This window comes from Cyrtonyx montezumae, unplaced genomic scaffold, assembly GCF_038088225.1.
Source record: "Cyrtonyx montezumae isolate F1298 unplaced genomic scaffold, pur_monq_1.0 scaffold_0, whole genome shotgun sequence".
Lineage (NCBI taxonomy): Eukaryota > Metazoa > Chordata > Aves > Galliformes > Odontophoridae > Cyrtonyx > Cyrtonyx montezumae.
Genome location: NW_027071824.1, coordinates 48,729,856 through 48,750,460, shown reverse-complemented (window position 1 = coordinate 48,750,460; position 20,605 = coordinate 48,729,856). Strand labels below are relative to the sequence as shown.

At 40.5% G+C, this 20,605-nt stretch overlaps 2 protein-coding genes across 2 annotated transcripts; both read right to left on the bottom strand.

Annotated features, from left to right (window-relative positions):
* Positions 1-54: 54 nt before the first annotated feature.
* On the bottom strand, positions 55-3,143 carry FAM162B (family with sequence similarity 162 member B). Its single transcript, XM_065736854.1, has 4 exons — positions 2,978-3,143; positions 2,480-2,591; positions 305-413; positions 55-153 (listed from the first exon to the last, which is right to left on the bottom strand). The coding sequence occupies exons 1-4, from the start codon at positions 3,099-3,101 to the stop codon at positions 55-57; spliced, it is 444 nt and encodes a 147-aa protein (XP_065592926.1). The 5' UTR covers positions 3,102-3,143.
* A 3,460-nt stretch (positions 3,144-6,603) lies between these two features.
* GPRC6A (G protein-coupled receptor class C group 6 member A) lies at positions 6,604-18,164 on the bottom strand. Its single transcript, XM_065736845.1, has 6 exons — positions 17,971-18,164; positions 15,842-16,145; positions 13,592-14,419; positions 10,590-10,802; positions 9,144-9,267; positions 6,604-8,118 (listed from the first exon to the last, which is right to left on the bottom strand). The coding sequence occupies exons 1-6, from the start codon at positions 18,162-18,164 to the stop codon at positions 7,001-7,003; spliced, it is 2,781 nt and encodes a 926-aa protein (XP_065592917.1). The 3' UTR covers positions 6,604-7,000.
* Positions 18,165-20,605: the final 2,441 nt, after the last annotated feature.

Sequence of the window (20,605 nt, the reverse complement as noted above, 5' to 3'; positions counted from 1 at the left end):
ACCACTCTTGACTGTTGACTCTGGTCCAATGAGGATGTGGGCCACTTCACAAAGTTACTTCAGCTTTGACTCTGCTGACAGTGCGGCCTCTTTCCTCCACTTCTCCTTCTTTGCCAAGTTCCAGCTTGTGAGGGACTCGTGCCGTGCTGCGGCCTGCAGAAGGAAAACCCTCGAGAGTAACATTGTGAGTCACTGTCAATTTGGAGAAATGGGCCTAGTCTCAGGAACCACCAATGCAATGCTTTGTTTCAAAGCCACAGGAGCATGTTAACTTCCCACAGAAGCTAGCCAGCAGTATACTCACCTTTTTTGCTGAAGCAATCACTGCAAAACAGGCAACAACTGAAAGGCCGATCATGATGTAACAAGCTTTAACACGGGCTTTGTTCCTTGCCCTGTCTAGCATCTCTGGCCTGCAATTAGATTTTTGGAATTTAATCATTAAAAACAAGTGTCTCTGAAGACCTCACAGTCGTAACATCACTACTGCGGAGTGAAAAATAGCTCTGAGAAGAAGTATCTTCCCATTGCTGTAGTGATTGGGTTTGTACCACCCAGGAGCTTTGTATTTTGTGACCCTCATCCTTTTCCAGTGGAAAAAATGGCATTTAACGGATTTAGAAAGATTTTAATCTTAATATAAAAACACCTTTGCAGTTAAATGCTTGGGGTCAATATTCTAGAAATTGTACCTGCAGCTCACGGTGTGATGTAAGGGGATTTCTGAGAAGCAGGACTGCAGGAACCCTCCCTGTCACTACAATCACCACCGGACTTGCAGTGAAGCTGTTAGCTGAGCCAGTCACTGTATGTAGCAAGCACTGTTTCTATGATGTTTGATACAATACTGGCTGTGTGCTGTTCTCCTTCTGCATTTTCTTAAATTGGTTTTATATATATATATAATATGTTTATGAACACAAGTTTCTCAAACGTTTAATGCAAGAGAAAAGGGCAAGTGAGAGGCAGCTCTGCTGCACTTTCCCCTGTCCCCACAGCACACACAAACCCAGATGCAGGGCAGGTTCCTGGCTGGCAGTGGGCAGTGTCACGTTTACAAGGAGCTGCTTTTGCGTTGAACACTGTGTAAAAGCACAATGTCTTTGAAACAAACCACACATAAAACCATTAACCCAGAAGCCATTTGTAAGAACAAAAACAAAGCACTAAATGTTATTGGTCTGGCTTATTAACCTAATTGTATTTCTCATTGCACTAATTGAAACTCTTCAGAAGCAGATTTTCACTTTCTCCTTGCTTTCTGCCTCTGCTTTAAGGAGAACAGACCTTATTATCTCCTCTAATTGCACATTAGGGCCTGTTACTCAATCCTTCATCAAGGTTCTGGCTAAGCCTCTGCCTAAGGCAGTAACAGCTGTTTGCTGTCGTTGATTTGAATGTCTTGACTGAAGGCTGCAGGTTTGACCCTCAATACCACATATCTTCAGCAGCTGGATTTTGTTCACAGGTAGCAAACAGTATCTTGCAATGCTTTGTTAACACTGAAAACTATGATACAGTTCGCCTTTGGTGTCTTTAAACTAACTTCTTGTAGAATGTTATGATTGTTTCTAGCAACATGCTGCTCTCACAGGAAGCAGAAAGTCAGTCCAAGTGGTTTCTATGCACGTGCAGGGATTAGAGGAGGCATTTTACGAACACCTCCCAACGAATTCAGCACTGCAAATGATGCACCTGAGACCTGCCTGAAGCTTCCTGTAAGCAAAGGCAGTGGGGTAAGCACTGAAAAATAGTAGTTGGACCCTCTGGAAGCTGCTGCTCAGCTCCAGAAGCAGCAGCAATGCTGTTGGGAACAAACAGGTGGAGGAAAGGCTGGGGGACACCCTCACTGCTTCATACAGCTCTGTGCTGCAATGCCACAGAGTGCTGTTCTGGAAACACCTTGGGAAGAGTACCTTACAGCAAGATGAGTTAAGCAGAGGGTCAGCCAGGGACTGAGGCTGCATCAAGTACTCAGCTTTCCTGGGATTTGCCTTTGGGGATTTTTTTCTCATAATCTCTTTATCTATTTTTTTCCTCATGTTCTTTAAGCTATAACACAGTTTGGCTGATGTGATCGTTTAGAGGCTCTCAGCTCTCTTAGAACTGTTTGTGGGAGCAGTAAACATCACATGCAGTTTATGATAACATCCTTCTCTGATTGCACATCAGGAATAAACAAAATAAGCAAGGCAGTGTGGACATATACCAAATACATGAGTATATACAATACAGATGATCAGGGTTCTCTGCTCAGAAGGATCCAATTCTTAATTATAGCATATAGGGACTCCAGTAGGGAACATTTTTTCTTCCTAACCTATGAGCAACACGGGAAAGTTCTCTTGCTGCAAGTTCATTTCAAAAAGCTCAGTGCCAAAAGTGCTTTCTGGTTTGAGCTTTGCAGAGCACTGCTGGGCACCCTCTGCCTCGTGCCCTTCATCCCAGTGCTACCCTTGGAATACACCTGAGCACTTACGGGATCCTTGGAGGAATCTCTTCTTCTGTCTTGAAGCGACCGGTCCAGAGGAGGATTTTCTTGTCAAACTTTGAAGGTTTGTAGCTTGCAACCACCTTGTGTGCCTGTTCAGCTGAAGGATTGGAAAGAAACACCCTATAAGTCTGTAATAAGTGGCAGTAATGGTGGAAAGAGCAAATCCCTCTTAGTGCCTTGGTGGTCATTGACGGAATCATATCAGAGAATTATATTTGGGTTGGAAGGGACCTTAAATTCCATCCAAATTCAAACCCTTGCCAAGGGTAAGGCTGCCCCTCACCAGATCATTCTGCCCAGGGCACCACCCATTCTCCCTCCGCACAGCCCCAGGACCACCCCAGCCCTTGTGGAGCATCCTTGTGGCTCTTGTTCAGACATCTCCACCTTACATTTGGGCACCTAAGCCAAAAGGCAAACTAACGAGGCCCAAGATGATCGCGAAGGGGGGGGGGTGCAACCCAAAACCTAGCCTGCCCTTACCGCGTGGGACTGCTGGGCTCCGTCCGGGCCCCTCGCCGGCAGCGGCTCCCCGTAGTGCGGCCGGGCGGAGCAGCGGGGCAACCCTCACCCTCGCGGGGCGGAGACGCAGCGGCAGCGGCAGCATGGGCACGGCCGGGCAGCCCGCTCTGCTCTGCTCTGCTCTGCTCAGTTCTGGGGGGCTCAGAGGAACCGCCCGCCTCGCTTCACCCGCCCACCTTAAAACAATCATATCGAGCTGGTGACAGAAACACACGGGGCGGTCCGTGTTCACTCAGTACTAAAATGTCCTTTGGGAAACAACAAATGACAACAAAAACAAACATTAAAAGGAAGTCCAAAAGACAGTACAGAATGTGTATTCAGCGAGCAGCCTGTGGCAGAGCCGTGCAGGTGGCCTACAGTGTCTCAACCAGAGTGCTCCCAGTGCTCGGAGCAGCAAGTAATGTTACATATCCCAGTCTTGATGGGGCAGGGTTATCAGGAAAAGGTTCTTCACCAGAGGGTGGTCAGTAATGGGCACAGGCTCCTCATGGCCGTGGTCACATCCCTAAGCTGCCAGAGCTTAATCATTTGAATGACAACATTCTCATATGTATGATCTGATTTTTGGGTAGTCCTGTGTGGAGCCAGGAGCTGGATTCTGTGATCCTTATGAACCCCTTCCAAGTCAGGGTGTTCAGTGATTCCATGATTCTGTGATCCAGCCAATGCCAGAACCCCAGGATGCATTGTTGTCTGTTATCACAATGAATGCCATAAAGCCCCCAAAGGAGTACCAGCAAGACAGAAGGAGCCCGGCTCACCAGGGCTGCATCACGAGTTGGCAGCATGAAGACCTGTGCTCAGTGGGAGAATGTGAGGCAGAAGACGTGAATCATTTGTAGCCAAAACTTTATTCCCTGTTCTCAGCTGCACAGCGCTTTCTGACAGCAGATTGTTGAGAAAATGAAAAAAAAAAAAAACCCAGCAAAAATAGATTCTAGCATCCTTGTTGTTCATTTTTAAATAATGCAGCTTGAACATAATTTCATTCAGGAAAAATACTCAAGGAATTCATTTGCTGTTCAGTTGGTAGTCACGTGTTGATGTTTACTTACTTACTTACTTACTTTCACACATAGTTACCATTCTGAAATCATCAAAATAACAAAATGTCCTTATTATTGGTAAAATACCAAAGACATTCCAATTTAACTCCTACCAAATAGGAAAAAAAAAAAAAGTGCTTCTCACACTCAAGATTGGAATACAATTTCCTGCAAATGCGACATTCTTTAAACAAAGCAAGTTTATCTGAACCGTGTGGAAAAACCAGGCACTGGCTTTCTCATGCCCACTAACAGTTATAGGAAGGAAGAACACGCACTGTTCTTCTGTTCTTGACTTCCCTGGACATCGATGCTTGGGGATCGGGGGTCCTTTCTGATGCTTTCAGAGATAAAAACAAAACAAAAAAGAAAAAGAAAAGAAAAAAACCCACTAAAACCAAAACCAAAAACTAAAACAAAAAGAACTGGAGGATGCACACACAAACTAACATTGTGGTAATCTGTGGTGGGATGTTTCCAAAGGAAGAAGGCAGAGCATGCCCTGATTTGGAAAGAAGAACCATCCCCTTTGGCCCTACACAGTCACACCTACACAAATATTTAAGGATTCACAAGTGAGATTGGAATCTCTTTGCCAATTTTATTTTATACTAAGAGTGTTTTCTGCCAACAGTAGCTAGTAAACCTGTTGCATCCCAGGTGTGGCTGATTATGCTCTACACAAGGCAGTGTGAGTTGCTGGAGAGGCTCATGGAGGTCGTGGACAAAGGGGACTTGGCGTCTCCGCTGATGTGGACCAGAGGTGTGTATGCAGTGAGGAGCATGGGATATATTCATTCTTTCATGCTCCTCCCTTGAAACTCTGACGTACGAGATCCCTTTCGCAACGGATCGCGGTGCCGTCTCCGCCCTCTGGAGGCAATTCCCTCTCTGTCCTGTAGGGGGAGCCACCCGACCGCACTCGGCCGCCCACCCGGCGGCCACTACGGGAAGCGCCCCGCCGTGTGGCGGGTGGGAGCAGCACAGGCGGAGCTGCTCGCGGCCAAGCCGACATGCAAGTGAGGAAATGAAGTACAGCCAATTCAGTTTTCAATAAGGACGTAACTTTAATCACCCCTTTGTTCAAGACATGATATGCTCACCGCCTTTGGAAACGATAAATACATGTACAACCTTTTGAGTCGAATTAGCTTTTCTAGCCAGCGCAGCGCTGTAAGTCATGTGATAAAAGCTTTGTGTTCCTCTTTTTGCTGCATTGGCAGCCAAACAGTAGGAGCAGGCAAACCTCATTGCACATAGGTTCATATTCTGAACAGTACTCATAACAGCTGATGCACAAACAGCAGTTATCATACAAATGTCTGTGCATAAACCTGCAGTATTTTCCATCAGCTGCATTTTTGCTCAAATACATGTATAAATTGCACCCTCGCCATCAGAAATTGTGTCCATTGCTGAAATGTGATCTATAGCCATTTTAAGCAAATGAGGTTGCAGCTTATAAATAGAAATGCTAGAAAAATAGATGTATATAACAATAACAAGTCTGCCAAGCTTCATTGTGGCCTGCCACAGCATCCCACCATTCCACGTCTAAACAGAAGCATGGACCAAACTGAAGAGGTCACCACCTTTTCTCAGTCGTGTGCGCAGAATTTAAAGCAGCAAAGCAGGGTCTCTCTGGTCAAGGCCAGGGGCCTCATGAACACATAGAAATGTTCTTCACAAGCCTTCTGCTGCTCAGTGCCTGAAGAAGCTGTTCCCCTTCAGCCCAGCTGTGAGACAGCACCACAGGAAAGCTGTGCCCTGCCCAGCACAAGGCTTGGCCATCCTTTGACTAGAATATGTGGTGCAGCTGTCCCAGCTGACAGAGTCCTCCTTCTTGGAGCATGTCTCTTGCACGGGAGATGCTGTGGAGCCATATCCATGGGGCTGCAGTGCAGAGACTCACAGTGCATCAGACAACAGCTCACTGTGGTGTCATTTTAATGCACTGGAAAGGCGCAGTACCATGATCTTGTGAAAAGTTAGACTTTCTGAACAAGTGTCAATAAAGCCAAAAATCCCAGGGTGCATTCATGCTGATTCTGGCCATTACATTATTTATGCTAATGAGGGAGAACAATTAATGCTTGTAAGCTTTGACAGTGCACAATGTGGAGGAGATTGTTTCCTTGCTTGCACAAAGAGGACACCTGGGGACAGGCATAAAGAGTCCTCTCTCCACATGTGTTGGAGAAGGTGTGTGGGGCAAATCGATGTACTTCTGAGTATGGAAAAAATGGAAATGAACATACGTGAAACTGTAGCACTCCAGGTAAATCCTTCAATTTTTACATTGCCCTTTCTCCAGTTCATAATCACTCTGGTAAATACAAGGAACTTCAAAAGCTGCTGTAGCACTCACATGGAATAAGGCGCACAATTTTGGGGCACATAATTTAAAACAAGCAAACAAACAAAGAACTCATCTGTACTGGGTGAAAGGGTTACTTCTGGATGTTTGAGAGAATAGAAAACCTATCTTAAAAGTGGAGACAATAGAACTAGGCTTCTTTATCCATAGGCTAGAGGGGACTCTGTTTGACATGTAAAACAGATCCAGGTGAGAAGAACAGCTTCTTAAGGAGTTGGGCAGAAAAGACATTAAGAAAAGTATGTGCAAGTCCATGCATTCCTGCCTGCTTGTCTGTGAGAAGTAAGGCCTTTCTGATGCTTCTGTTTGGCTGAGAATAGCAAGGTCCTTGGAGATGCTCTGGAGGCTTGTGTGAATGTAACGGGGATGGGGACAGGAGGGGGATGTTGGAAGTGCCCACAAGAGCAGGGGAAAGCCTTTCAAACCTAGCAGTGAATAACTGCTGGAGTATGGTCTCTATGGTTTACTCTCCTCGGGTGTACCAGAAAGAGAGAGATCTAAAGGAGAAGCGTCTCACTAAAATGGGTTTTCTTTTTCTAGTAATTCAACAATGCCCAGTCATATGCTGGACAGCCTTTTCCTGGACAGAGTCCTTGCTGCACTTTTAGGAACAGCTTTCTCCTTCGCTGTCTGCCCAGGCACTTGAAAATGGCAGTTTCCGTTCAGAGAGCTTTTGTCAGTATTGCATGAGTCTGAGGCAGTGATTCGGGAGCTGGAAGACTTCGAGTCCAAGGAAATCTGGCTGACAGCAATGTTGCCCACACTCTTGGAAGAGTATGTGTAAATCATCTTAAGGAAGGCAGACTTTGTATTTGTTTCTTGCTTGTAAATTATGATATAGCACTTAGGAAAAAAAGTGCAACAGAGAATCCCATAATTGGATATTAATATAACAATGATCTCCACTGCTGGAAGGTATTTGCCAAATGTAGTTACATAGACAGGGATAAATACAATCCATGCTATAAAGTAAATTAGCATGCCAAAGGTTATGAACTTAGCTTCATTGTAGTTCTCTGGTAACTTCCTGCCTTTAAAAGCACATATGAAGCAGATGAAGGCTAGAGCAGCTATGTAGCCCAGCATAATCCCAAAAGCCACAACAGAGCCCTCGTTACACTCCAGAATTATGGCTCTTGGAATAGAGAAATTTTGCTTTACGAAAGGCGTCCTAAATATTAGCCAGAAGGTGCAGATGATAACCTGAATCCCAGTGCAGATGAATACAATGGTTATAGGTTTATAGGCACATTTCAAGAAATTCTGCAACTTGGGGTCAAAACTGAAGGCTAGTAAGATTTTTAGTGATTTTATTAAAATACATGAAATGCAGAGTGCAAAACTTATGCCGAAGAGGGCTTGCCTAGTTCTACATTTGAATTCTGTGGGTTCACCTATGAAGAACACAGTGCTTAAAAAAATGAAGAAGTGGCTGAGGAGGAGAATATAGCAGACAGTTAAACCTCCAGATGCCTTTACAACAGGTGTGCTCAAGTTTTTAGTGAATATTGCACTGATGAACAAAATGAGCACAACCCCAAAGGCAGAGAGGAGGAGCAGGAAAACAGCAAACCAGTCTGTCCAGCTGAGGAAGTGGATTGTTTTTCTGTAGCACGTAGTGCTGTTCATGGGTGCCCAGTAGGTTTTGTTGAGGCACCGGTAGCAATAATCCATATCTGAAAGCAGAAAAAATGGAGGTAACTCAGGAACCCAAAACAAATAAACCACCAAGTGAATGGTGGAGCCTTGTGATACAAGGAGATGGTAAGGGATGTGGGGCAAATAGTGAGGCATGGCCAGCACAGTGGGACAAGCTCTTGCAACTCCCTGGAGTATCCCTCTCCATGGGCACACCATGGACACATCAGAGAGCTTGGGACAGGCAAAACTCCACTGGCAGCACAGTGGTGGCCTGAGATTGAACCAATTTCCCTACAGGGAGTGGAAACTGTGGCTCTTTCATTTAACTAGTTCAAAAAGAAAAAATTCTTTTTTTGTTCAGAAATCTTTTGAAATGCAGCACCAAGAACACACGCTGGTGTAGATTCTGCTTTCAAAGGTTACTCCTCCTGTGAAATTCCAATTGTCCAATGTGGAGAAATTTCACAATTGTTTGACTAATGAAAGGGATAACATGCAATTTATTTTTTTCATACTCTCAAGACTTTAGAAGTATACCGTACCCCAATTTTCTTAATTCTGTCTCTCTTCTCCATATTTAATTCCCTCCTTTTATAAATTTTACTCAAATTGTGAATGAACCAGCAAACGCATCAGATTTGACAGTAATACTACTATACTGACGTATCAAACATCATAGTACTCCTACTTAAGATAAAAAGTATGCCAGCAAGCAAAGTACCCTTGTACTTGCACTGGGTTTTCTGTGCTGCAGAAAGACAGAGAAGCAAGGCTCTTCTGTCATGAGTAAGTGTCTCACTGAAACGTTAGCCAGACTTCCCATCAAACACAGATAACAGTATTCAACCACAGAGGTCTAAGTTTTGTATTCTAAAAAGCATGTAAACATTATTTTCTATGCTGAAGGCTGTTCTTCTCTTTTCTATCTGGAACGCTAAGCACTAACTGTTGTAATCGCATTCCAAAGTTATAGCTACGGTTGCCAAGGTGCATTATTATTCACAAACAAAACAATTCTATTATCTCTAAATAAACCTATGTTTGGATCACAATTCTTTACCTGTTCGATTGCTGTAATGGTTTTCTGGGCAGTAAACGCACTCGTAGCAGCATGTGTGTGGGCTTTCTGTAACCTTTTTCATCTGTCCTGGTCTGCAGTGCTGGGAGCATGTTGATGGAACCTTCTGCAGTGTGCAAAGAATAAAAAAAAATCAGCTCAGGCATTACTGATTACTATGAAGAGTTAAAATAAGCCTTCAATTGTACTATGATTTGAACTCTCTTTTTGTAGCTAGCATATTTTAAGGGAATCTGAAAACGATGTTGAAAAATGTGTTGTAGGCTCTGTGTTTCTTACATTTTCTTCACACTCTCAAGAAGTGTCAGGACAGGACTCAACCATTTTATTATTTGGCCCTAAATCAGTGGGGTTGTCTGTAACTTTAAAATCTGCATCCAAATGTCTCTTGGCTTTGAAAATGGAAGTTAGACTGCTGGGATCCAGATTCAGAGAAAGAACAGAAGGGGTTTCAGGTGTGCCACACCACAAGAGCAGTCCTGACACCCTGCTCAGCAGCTCTGAGTGCAGAGCAGATACTCTGGCTCTATGGACAAGTTTCTGCCATGTCACCCTCACAGCAGCTCACCCCTGGGTCATCAGACACCCCCTCCAGGTGTGTGTGATTGGGGCCTTATCTCAAGAACTGGATTCAGGGCCTTCTTCCACAGATAAACCTTGTAAATGGAGGGACAGTCCTGAGGGACGCTATTTATTCTCCTTCCAGGTTAGGGTTTACAATCTTCCATCCTGGACATCCACAAAGAGCAACGAGACAAGAGGTCTTCTGTCCTTAGCCTCTTCTATCAACTAAGGCTACACAGAAACTACATTCATCCTACTTTGTAAACAGCCTTTCCTCTGATCTGCTAGCACAGAGCCACTCAAAACCATGCACAGATGACATTATCCAGATGGAACTGGCTGGGGCCAACCACTCCTTCTGTCTACTCCGGTGCTGGGGCTCCAGATGGTGCTACCTACCTCATATTCTTGTGTGTGTGTGCTGACCCCAGCTCTAACAGGAGTAAATAATCAACAAGACTTTTTTTTTTCCCTCAAAAGTAAAGTCAGTAGATAGGCATCTACTTGTGAGAAACAAATGGTTGCCTTGTGTATGGCAGGAGACATGTAAAACTAATAATTTTCTAGTCCTAAAGCTCAATTTCACATTCTGAAATAGTATCCTTTGGACGGATGTAACTTCTGATTTACTCATCATAGGAAACCTCTTAGGGGAATTCTGGGGAAATAACTTAAATTCACATCACTGAGATTGTTTGCAGGCTCATATGCTTCTCAGAATGCATAAAAGTAGTTGAATATTTCCTAGATAAGATGCATTAATTTAAAGGGAGAATATGACAGCAAATGAGTGATTTTTTAAGCATGCAAGAAGGACTCATATGAAATAAACTTCAGATGTTATGTCAACAAATTAAAAGTCACCTTTAAATCCAGAAATTCTTTTTTTTTCTCCTCATCTTCAAAGATGAAGTAACCATTTTCTGAGTCATATTCTGCCATAGTGGTGATTTCCATGTGGCCATCAACTTCTTTCCAAAGAAGTACATCATAACCAGTGCTCATATCACCTTTGGAGTCAAACTTGATTTCTTTATCATCATCAATGATTGTAACTTTTTTAAGTTCTTCAAGGAGCTGAACATAAATATAGGAAACAGCGACATCAGTGTCATTTCAGTGTGGTACACTCAATAGTTTAACATCAGTGTTATAGTATCAAATTAAAAAAGAAATGTTTGCTTTTTACAAGTGACATAATTTTAAAAGGAGTCAGTATAAATGTTAATCCTACACAGATTTACATCATTATGACAGTCCTCGCTGATCTTAAAAATCTATTAAGCACAAATAATCATTTCTCAACTATATGCAATGTGTGCACATAACTGTGTATTAGTATTTATATTTTCATCCTTGGACATTTTGGTGGGAAAAAGGAGATTTTAATCGCAGGAAAAATGGCCTTTTAGAACTTCCATTACTGTAAATAATGGCTGTGATTGATCCTCCTGTTATTATACTGTCAATAAAGAGAACCTGGGCAACATCTCCTTCCAGTGTAACCCCACCCAGTGCTGGAAATATCTGACTTAACATTGTTTTCAGCTGTGGCTGATATTGTGCATTTCAAAGTGAGGTTCTGAGTTGTGGAATGAGCAATAAATCAGATAAATTGATATATGGCACAGTGGTGATGGACAAAAAGGCTAAATTTGATGCTTCATAGGAAATTTCATAGCAAGCATACTTTGATAAGACAAGTGTCTAACTTAAGACTTCTTCCTATTCTTTTCAGTAGGATGAAATTTCTCTCACATCACAAACAGTCAGATTTAAAAGTTTCATTATGAACCTAGAAAAGGACAAGCTAAGGTACACAGAACCCTATCTCTATTCATAAGGATGCTACAAGCAGGTTTGCATTAGCTGCCATGACTACAAACTGAAGCAAAGGTTTTATCGCTTTGCAGGCCTAACAGCTTTTGGCAATATGAGTCAATTAGCAATAAAAACAAAACAAAACAAGTTTTCAGTGAATGGCTGAATTTGGCTGTCCCTTGAAAAGCAATCTTACATGGATCCCTGTGTGACAGTTATAGTATTTAAAGAACATGCTGGCAAATGTATTATTTAAAAGGGTCAGTTTTATATATATATGTAAGATGTTTGGCACTTATAACAATTTTTTTCATATATAACATCACTTTTTCACAATTCATATATTCTCACTGCTTGTCTACCAATTTATGAAGAACAAAAACGTGTCTAAGTGACATTTCACTTGGTTTGGACACTGCACGGTCTTGTGGGACTGAACAGGGAATTTTTGGTTTGTATCCTCATGCTAGTTGCATAATCTTCCTCTCCTTCACTTTCCCGATTTCTCTAAAATACAGAAATAACAAAAACTTTTGGAATATATCTTGAGCTTCAAACAGGAGGAGTTAGTAATTAGTAACATCATTATTTAATTTATATTTATTTTTGCAATTGTGTAACAGCAATGAATCTGCTATTTCTTTGTACATTGAGAAGAGTGATATGGATCATTTGCATCCTTATCTTTAAATACACCCATTTTTGGAGGGGCTGCAGTTAATTTAGAAGAAATGTGTTATGAAAACAGCACTGGGAAAATAGCTCTCTCTTTCAGTTTCCTCCAAGAATTCTTAGCCTCTAAACAGGTCTTTAAATTTGGGTAGTTTGGCATTTAATTCAGAAATGATGTAAATGCAGCTCCATAAAATTGCATCCCCTGTAGAACAATCCTGATTTGTCCCATCTGCATTTACAAATCCATGTAAGAGTTTGATTGTTACTGTGATCGGGGTTTTTCTTTGTTTTTTTTTTTTTTTTCCAAGTCCCCTATCTTGGTTTGACCTGTTCTGACCCAGGATAAGAGGTCAGAGCAAGTCAGAGTGGTTCAGTGGGTGTTTGACTTTTAAATGAACTTTTGTTTAATCCTCTGAGTAAAAGTGTGTAAAAGTGAATACTCCTGAGCAGGTTCTTGGGTAAAAGGTCAGGTCAGGTTTACTTGTCTGATTTTTCCTGCTCTTTTCCCACCTTGTAAAGTCTGATAACAAGTACCTCACTCATCTTCAAGACTGTGTCACATTTTCCCTTTGGAGCAAGATCAGACTTAAGAATGCTGTGCTGCATTTTCATATCCAAGAAAAGTTTCATTACAGAGGAATATACCTGAGCTCAGGCAAAATGGAGACAGCAATGAGAGAAAGACAGAGGAATTAAAACTCCGTGGGGAACTGTCCTCTTCTGTGACATCCCTACCTCTCTAGAGCACTCTGCTGAGTATTACAGTGGTTTGCAGAAACAGAACCAATCATTAATCGCAGAATAGCTATGTTAACCAGATTTACTGCATATTTATGTTTTGTCCTGTACAAGTAGCTAATAAGATGTTCCAGCAAGTAGCCTAGAGACTGGAGTCTTCATCTAAGCTGATGCCTTCTTTGAAGATGATTGGGGAAGTGTTAGGTTAGACCATGGGTGTCCAACGTTTTGGCTTGCCTGGGCCATTCTAAGTGAAGAGGAACTATCTTCGGCTGCACAAACATAGTTTTCTCTGAAAGTAATTCCTCCTATTTACTTCCATAGCTATCTGTATAAAAACTGCAATAATACCTCTCTATCTACAGTAGAATACAGCACCTGCAGTTTTTGTGCCCGCATGGGCCAAAGCAAGGGAGGTAAGCTAGAGTCCAGTTCTCATATCTAAATTGCAATTGCTGCTCTGGCAGATAGGTTGTGGTTTCAGTTGGCCCATGCAGTGGTGACGAAAGGCAGAAACAGGAATAAGAAGGCATCTAGTAAAAGAACTAAGCAATCAAATCCAGGAATGTAAGAGGAAAAGTAAGACGGAAGTTATGTAGAGAGAATGAGATCTCAAAGAATTAACACCATACCTCCCAGGGAGTGAAAGCAGAGGGATCCTTGCAGTTTCTGTCTTTGCATTGCCCTTTAATGGCATGGGCAATGGCATAGACTGCAAGTATAGTGCTATGGATAAATCCCGGTTCAATGTTGGCATTCAGAAAATCATCTCTCCAGATCTGATGTTTATTCTCAACATTTTGCATCAAGTCATACTGGGATTGGCTTGAAATACACATTTGAAAATCATAGTTGTCCAGGTGAGCACAGACTGACAAAAGCATAATATATTCACGTAAAAACTTGTTGTTTTCAGTGGGCTTTTCATGAAGATTTCTTAGAAAGTCTTGGAATGTGGATATGTCCTTGTTTTTAAATCCAAATCCCACAACGGTTCCCAGCTTTCTGATGTTGGGCATTGTGCTGATTTTCACTGCAGTTGACCAGTTATCACTTGCAATCCAAATCTTTTTTACATTTCTCTCAATTGCCTTCTTAAATAGTTTGAGCACATGGAATTGTCTCATAAAGACTACAATAACATTTACTCTGGTTTCCTTGACAATCTTTTCGATCGCACGATCAACTTTTATATGAAAGGTGTTATCAGATAGATAGGCAGGCAGCATTTCTTTAAAAGCTATGCAAACGCTGTTTGCCATGGCCTGGACTCCAAAGCTCTCCAGAGCAAAGCGCCCGTTGTCATCATCTGTGGCTATTACTCCAATCCAGTTCCACCCAGACTCCCAGATCAGGTGGGACATTGCTCTTGTCTGATGGAAGTCACTGGGGATAGTTCTCAAGAAAGAAGGAAAACGGATTTTGTCACTGAGGATTTCAGCTGATGATGCAGGACTGACCTAGGAAGAGACAACTATTTAGTTATGAAAGTGGTCTCCTCCAAAGGATGCTGTTAGCCCCCAAACTTCCAGTATTGCTTTTCCATCCCACCTGGCACGTGGCTCCCTCCTGTGACTGAGTGCAAACACAGGGCAGCAGGATTCCTAACCCTGCTGTTGGAATGTAGGCCTGTGCCCAGCACCCTTTCCCTTATTTTCATTCTCGTGCACCTAATTGCTTGATTGGAAGCAGGAAATAAAACCTTGTAAATGGATCTTAGTTATGTTGGTATAAGGATTTTGATTTAACCTGTAGGAATACCATCATCACTGTTCAAATCAACAATGAACACACTGGAAGTACTCAGACGTTGGTGTTGTCATTAGAATTTCTAGTACACCTATGTTTTGCAGTGTTTTTCTAGCACTATGTTAGCATCGTCCACCCACTTACATACTTTCTCTCAAAAATTTAAGTACTGTTCTTTAAAGGGGTCATAAGGTCTGTTAGAAGAGCCTATCAGGAAAGAAAAGCACCCAATACTAAAGAACAGTATAATACTTTTTTCTTATGTAGAAATATAAGCCTTTTTATTGTGAATCTAGCAAGAAAAAAACATTTGAAACAAATATATTTTAAGTGTATTTACCTTTTAACCTTAGTCTTATTTGTTGTTTTTCCTACTGCTATATTTCTTACATTGCTTGGCTGTTCTTAACAAATCTAAACTTTCCAAAACGAGAACCACCTATCTGGAGAAGATGTCAAATCTTAATGTCAGCAGATTGTAGATGCTATTGATGAGAAAAATCTACTAGGTCACCTTTTCCATCTCTGTATCACAATGGAGATTTGTTTTATCATTTGCCTGTTGATTAATTTCAAATGTGGCATTTTAATTTATTTATCAAATGCAGCTCCTATGTTGGAGCTGGAGGTCAGTTATTTCCTCCCAGTGAAGGGGAAATCTTTCAGTTAGAAGTTATACTTATTTCATATTTTAAGTATTTTGCATATTTGAGCTACTTTGCTGTAAGTTAATATATGTCAAATTACCAAAATCATTGTGCAGCACAAGATGATTCTGGTTTGGACCACAGGTTATTTTTTTTGTTTGTTTTTGTTTTTGTTGCTGTTTTTTTTTTTTTTTTTGCAATAGTGAAAGTAATAATGAAAGCACCAGCCTAAGTGCAAGCATGGGACTGTATGAACTAGAACTAGTAATAGAGCAGCTGCAAATAAAGATATTTGGGGAAGGAGTAGTCGTATTCCTTCTCTTCTATAGCTGCTTGAAATACACCAGAACTAAAACAATTTTTGACAGCAACTGTGACTTGCAGTCCCTCCAATTAGAGCCATATATAGCCATGTCTCTAATTGGAGGGACTGCAAGTCACAGTTTTGATCCTCTGTCTCAAATGAAATAATTCCCTCAAACCTACCTGTGGGATTAGTTGCAAAGCCAATAGCCTTGAAACTGCCATTGACACCTCAGAGTAGCTGGCTCCGGTGACTGCCTTAATTCTTGGCACATAGTCTGAATAGTTACACTTGAACTCTACAATATCCTTAGAAGTATTGGATTTGGACAGGAACCTCAAAGCAGATGCCATGGCTTTTGTAACTTCTGCACAGGTATCATAGATTTCATAGCCCAGAGTAACTCCAGATAATAATGTTGAATTGTTGATCATTTCAATAGCATGTATCATTGCCAGAGTCTGAAGAAAAATTTGAATTTCAAAGCTGTCAGGAAACACAGAAGTTTCATTTTAGAAAAAAGTATTTCTGGAATGAGGCTGAATCAAATTCTGTTCACATACTTTAGAAATTGCCAGCTACTGAAAGGAAATGATGCTTGGTGTGATTTGCTTGTGTTTTATAGAATCAGATTTATAGAATATCTCGAGTTGGAAGGGACCCACAAGCATGATCAAATCCATCTCCCAGCTCCACAGAGAGCCACTCAAATTTGAAACTCTATGTCTGGGGGTGTTGTCCAAACACTTCTTGAACTTCAGCAGCGTGGGGCTGTAACCACTACCCTGAGGAGCCTGTTCCAGTGCCTGACCACTCTCTGATGAAGAACCTTTCAATAACACACAACCTGACCCTTCATTGATTCAGATTCATGCTGTTAAAAAATAGAAAATTATATTATTTTCTTTCTCACTTAGATTGTAGAATAATTATAATCAATAATTATAATCAACTTCAGTAATACCTGAATAAAAGTACTTTTCTGAAAAACAGGCACTAAAGCCACAGTTGTCACAGCACATGAAAATTTGCAAGTGAAATCTTCAGGAAGTATCTGTCAGAGTCAGTGGGGCTGTCCTAATTTTTTCCTAATTTGCCCCATTTGGGCCAGCAATTTTTGTTTGGCTGTTTTTGTTTGTTTGTTTGTTTGTTTGTTTCAATATATTTACTTTCACCAAAAGCATTAAACATAGTAAAGGACCAGAAGAAAATATTTCAGAAGTAGATGTCTTCCCATGGTTGCATAGACGTTCCTAACATCCTCTCTAAAGCTGATAAAGTTAACACAGCTATTCTCCTCATCTTCAATAGATATGATAGTTTCTTAATCGGAACTATGCTAATACAGGCTGCCTGCAATGCAACCAACTCTCCTCTTAAGCAAGGGCTTCAAAGTTTACAAATCTTGCAAACTAAAATAAATTTCAAATGGAACCGATACAATTTATGACTGTAGAAAAATAATAAAAGATGGACAAAATGACAAACTTAGACATCATTTTTAATAAACCCATATGGATTCCCCACATTAAAATAAAACTTATGGATTTGTACCTGTATTAAAATGGCAGAAAATGCATACTTGAATTCATATTTTATTGTACTCCTGAATTTAGGAGAACACTATAAAACAGTTACATTTCAGTTCTTTATCAGGCTTTCTTTGCATTTCTTTCAGAAAAATGAATGTTTCATGTAAGTGGGATATAGAGTCAACAAAATAAATATTCAGATGTGAAGTATAAACATGAATGTGTACAAGACATGGCGTCTGTACTGTTTATCCCATCACACAATGGCACAATTATAGTACAAAACATAATATCTAAAGTGATTGCAATGATTACAATATAGTTAGTAGTACAATAGACTACCAGCGTGGGGCATGCTTCTACATGTGCTTAGAGAAAATTGAGCAGGCTGCCTGTGTTCAAAGTATTTAGGTGCATCTTCACAATAAATAATGAACTGCAGGGCAGAGTACTTCAGACACAGAGCAACAAAACAGTATTTACATGATAATTAAATGGTTGCTTAACCCAAACTTCTAAGGCTATTTGATTCAATATGAAGATTGAAATAGGATCAAATAACCATTCCCTTCCTTGGGGAGACTCAGTATTTTCTAAGGTAACTTTGCCATTCCTTGTCATTCCATATTATGTAATGAACCATTTATCTGACGTCCGAAGTCGTCTAAAAAACTTAGAAATGCGAGATAAACAGATTTTGTTGATCAAAATACTAAGCATATTTGCCTGATTTCAGTGATCTCTTTGTTGCTATATGTGTAATTTGCCATGTTACTCACCCAGCACAATTCTGAATGACTGGCTTGATGGGATGCTCTTCTGGATGCAGCATTTCACTGTGAACTGCAAACAAACCTCCTATAACAATGTCTCCTGGAGAACTGGCACCCACAAAGTCATCTGTATTCTGGCAAGCAGAAGCAATGTCAGTGCTGATCACAAAGGGGATCAGCACTAAGCTAAATAATGCCATGCTTCTGCTTCACCTGCTTACTCCCAGCTTTAAGTCCATTAGGCCAGCTGCAGTGCCAGCAAGTGTGCCTATGTCATCTATAAACAGCAGCAAAGGAAGAAGGTTGAGCTCCAAAGTTAGTCACACCTCATAAGGTGCTTGTATTTGCTTCACTGACTCAGGTTACTTTATTGGAGCTCCAAAGCAATGCTGTCACACAAATTATGAGGGTGCAGGGGAGTGAAAGGGAAGGAAAAAGATATATGAATTTAAAAGGAAGTGCCAGACATAAATCTGTTCTGTTGTGTTCAAAAATTATTACACTTAATCTGAAACACTTGGCAAATATTTTTGTATAAATTTGGGCTTGTCCTGGATGCTTTCCAGCTGAATGCAGAGTGGAGAGTTATCATATAATATGGAAGTTATATTACTGCCACAGTAATTTAAGGGTCTGGTCCAAAGAGTACAGAAAAAAAGACACTATTGCTACAGTGGGCTTTATATCAGACTGAGAAAAACAAAAGAAAGCAATGAACAAAACAAAACAATCTACAAGACCAAAAAGTAAGTCTGAATTATTATATTTTGTCCTTTTATTACTCTTTGTAGATAAATTTACACCAGAGATATTAATCACAAAGGTAAATGCTAATCAGCAATTAAGTCACCATTCATCAGCTTCTTTGTTATAATATAGAACCTTGTCTTTCTTTCTCTGTGTCAATCTCACTGGCAGTTCAAGGTATACATTAAACAGCTGTCTATGTTTTCTTTAATGCAACTAATGACATGCACTTACTGGCAGGTTAGGAGACCAGTTTATTCTGCTTTATGCTAACTTGTAAAAATTTAATTTATTCCAAAGATATTCTTTTTTATTTATAGCAGTGTAAACATAGTAAGAACCTGACCCTGAGTAATCCACCTGCAAGAATACACGTACCTATTTCTTTCCACCCAAGTAATGCTCCCTCAAGCCTAATTCTAGACACCCAGCTGTTTAATTTTCCCTGACTTTGCATTTAACTTCTAACCCTGCTGACAAATGATACCTTATGCAGTTAAAGTTTAGGATTGGAAGTAGACAATTTGTTAAGTAAGTCACAAGAAATCTTCAGCCATGTGCCTCTAGTATAAAATATACCACTTAATGAGTTAACGCTAAGTATTGTTTTAAGAATACAATGGTAATAAAATGTCAGTAATCGAAACTTGAAATGCATTATGATTTTTTAATAGAATCAGGAAATAAACTTTCCTCTGGCCAATACCTAAAAAGCTATTAATTTTTGTATGAGGATTTTACCTAGAAACAAAAATCTTTACTTGTTCTCTCTGGAAAGTGGAAGTTGACAAAATAAACATCACATAAAATTGGTGCCCAATTTCTTGTTATTTATAAAAACACCATGATATGTAGTGTGTTTTACATTCAACTACACTGAGTTTGTGTCATAGTGTATTGTAGCATATTTTCACAGGGAGGAGTCTTATATTGTTATTGCCTGGTTTCAAGACCTACACCTCATAATTTTTGCTAGTGGTGAGGAGTACTTTAGCGTTTTACTGAGATAAGTCATCCTACTCTGGTACTGAAGAATTGATTGGAAGTTCTTGTAAATGCTCTTTTTCACTGAGCTTGAGTACCAGTAGAAGTGTATAATACAAAATGTTCTTTGGCTATAATTTAATGATGTATTACTGTAGCACTTTCACAATTGTCTCGGTTGTCTGCATAGGAGTATTTGGGAAAACACAGGAGAAGGTGGTACCTCTGCACATCAGTCATAAGATTCAGGGGAATTCTTGAAGTATCATCATGTCTAAGAAGCATCCTCTAGTAACTGGTGGTAAGGTAGAAAATATGATATACCAAATGCAAAGATAAGATGAGAGGCACAGGTGAATTATGAGTCATTAGAGTATCTGGAAGGAGACAGAGATACTCTGTTAGTGTCACTGTCCAAGAGTGAGATGCTACCATGTCAAGATGACTTTTTACAGTCTTCAGCTTTCTTTTGAGAAGGACCAGAGTAGGTGACTTTAGAAAGATTGCCTTGCCAAATTCAGCATTGATCCTGAAGGGGACTTCTTGTAGATTCACTGTTAATAAGTTTTTGGCAGCACTGCCATATATATTCAAAATCTCCACAATAGACTATGTGCAAGAGAAGCCAGAGATAGCTGAGTATGAGAACAACTGAGTATGAATACAGCAGCAGATACATGTAAATGCACCACCTCCTTCTCCTATTTTTGCAGCCTCAAAAGGTGAACGGGTTATAGTTTTTGTGCAGAAGGAAGTTTTGCAGCTGCCAGTAGCTTGGTCAAGAAAAGAGAGACTATTCTGTGCAGGAAACCAATACTTCAGCTGAGCTTTGTCTCAGATTTTGTTATTTTACAGATAAATCAATGTATTAAATTCTAACAGAAATATTTTATCTCTAAAGCCCACACAG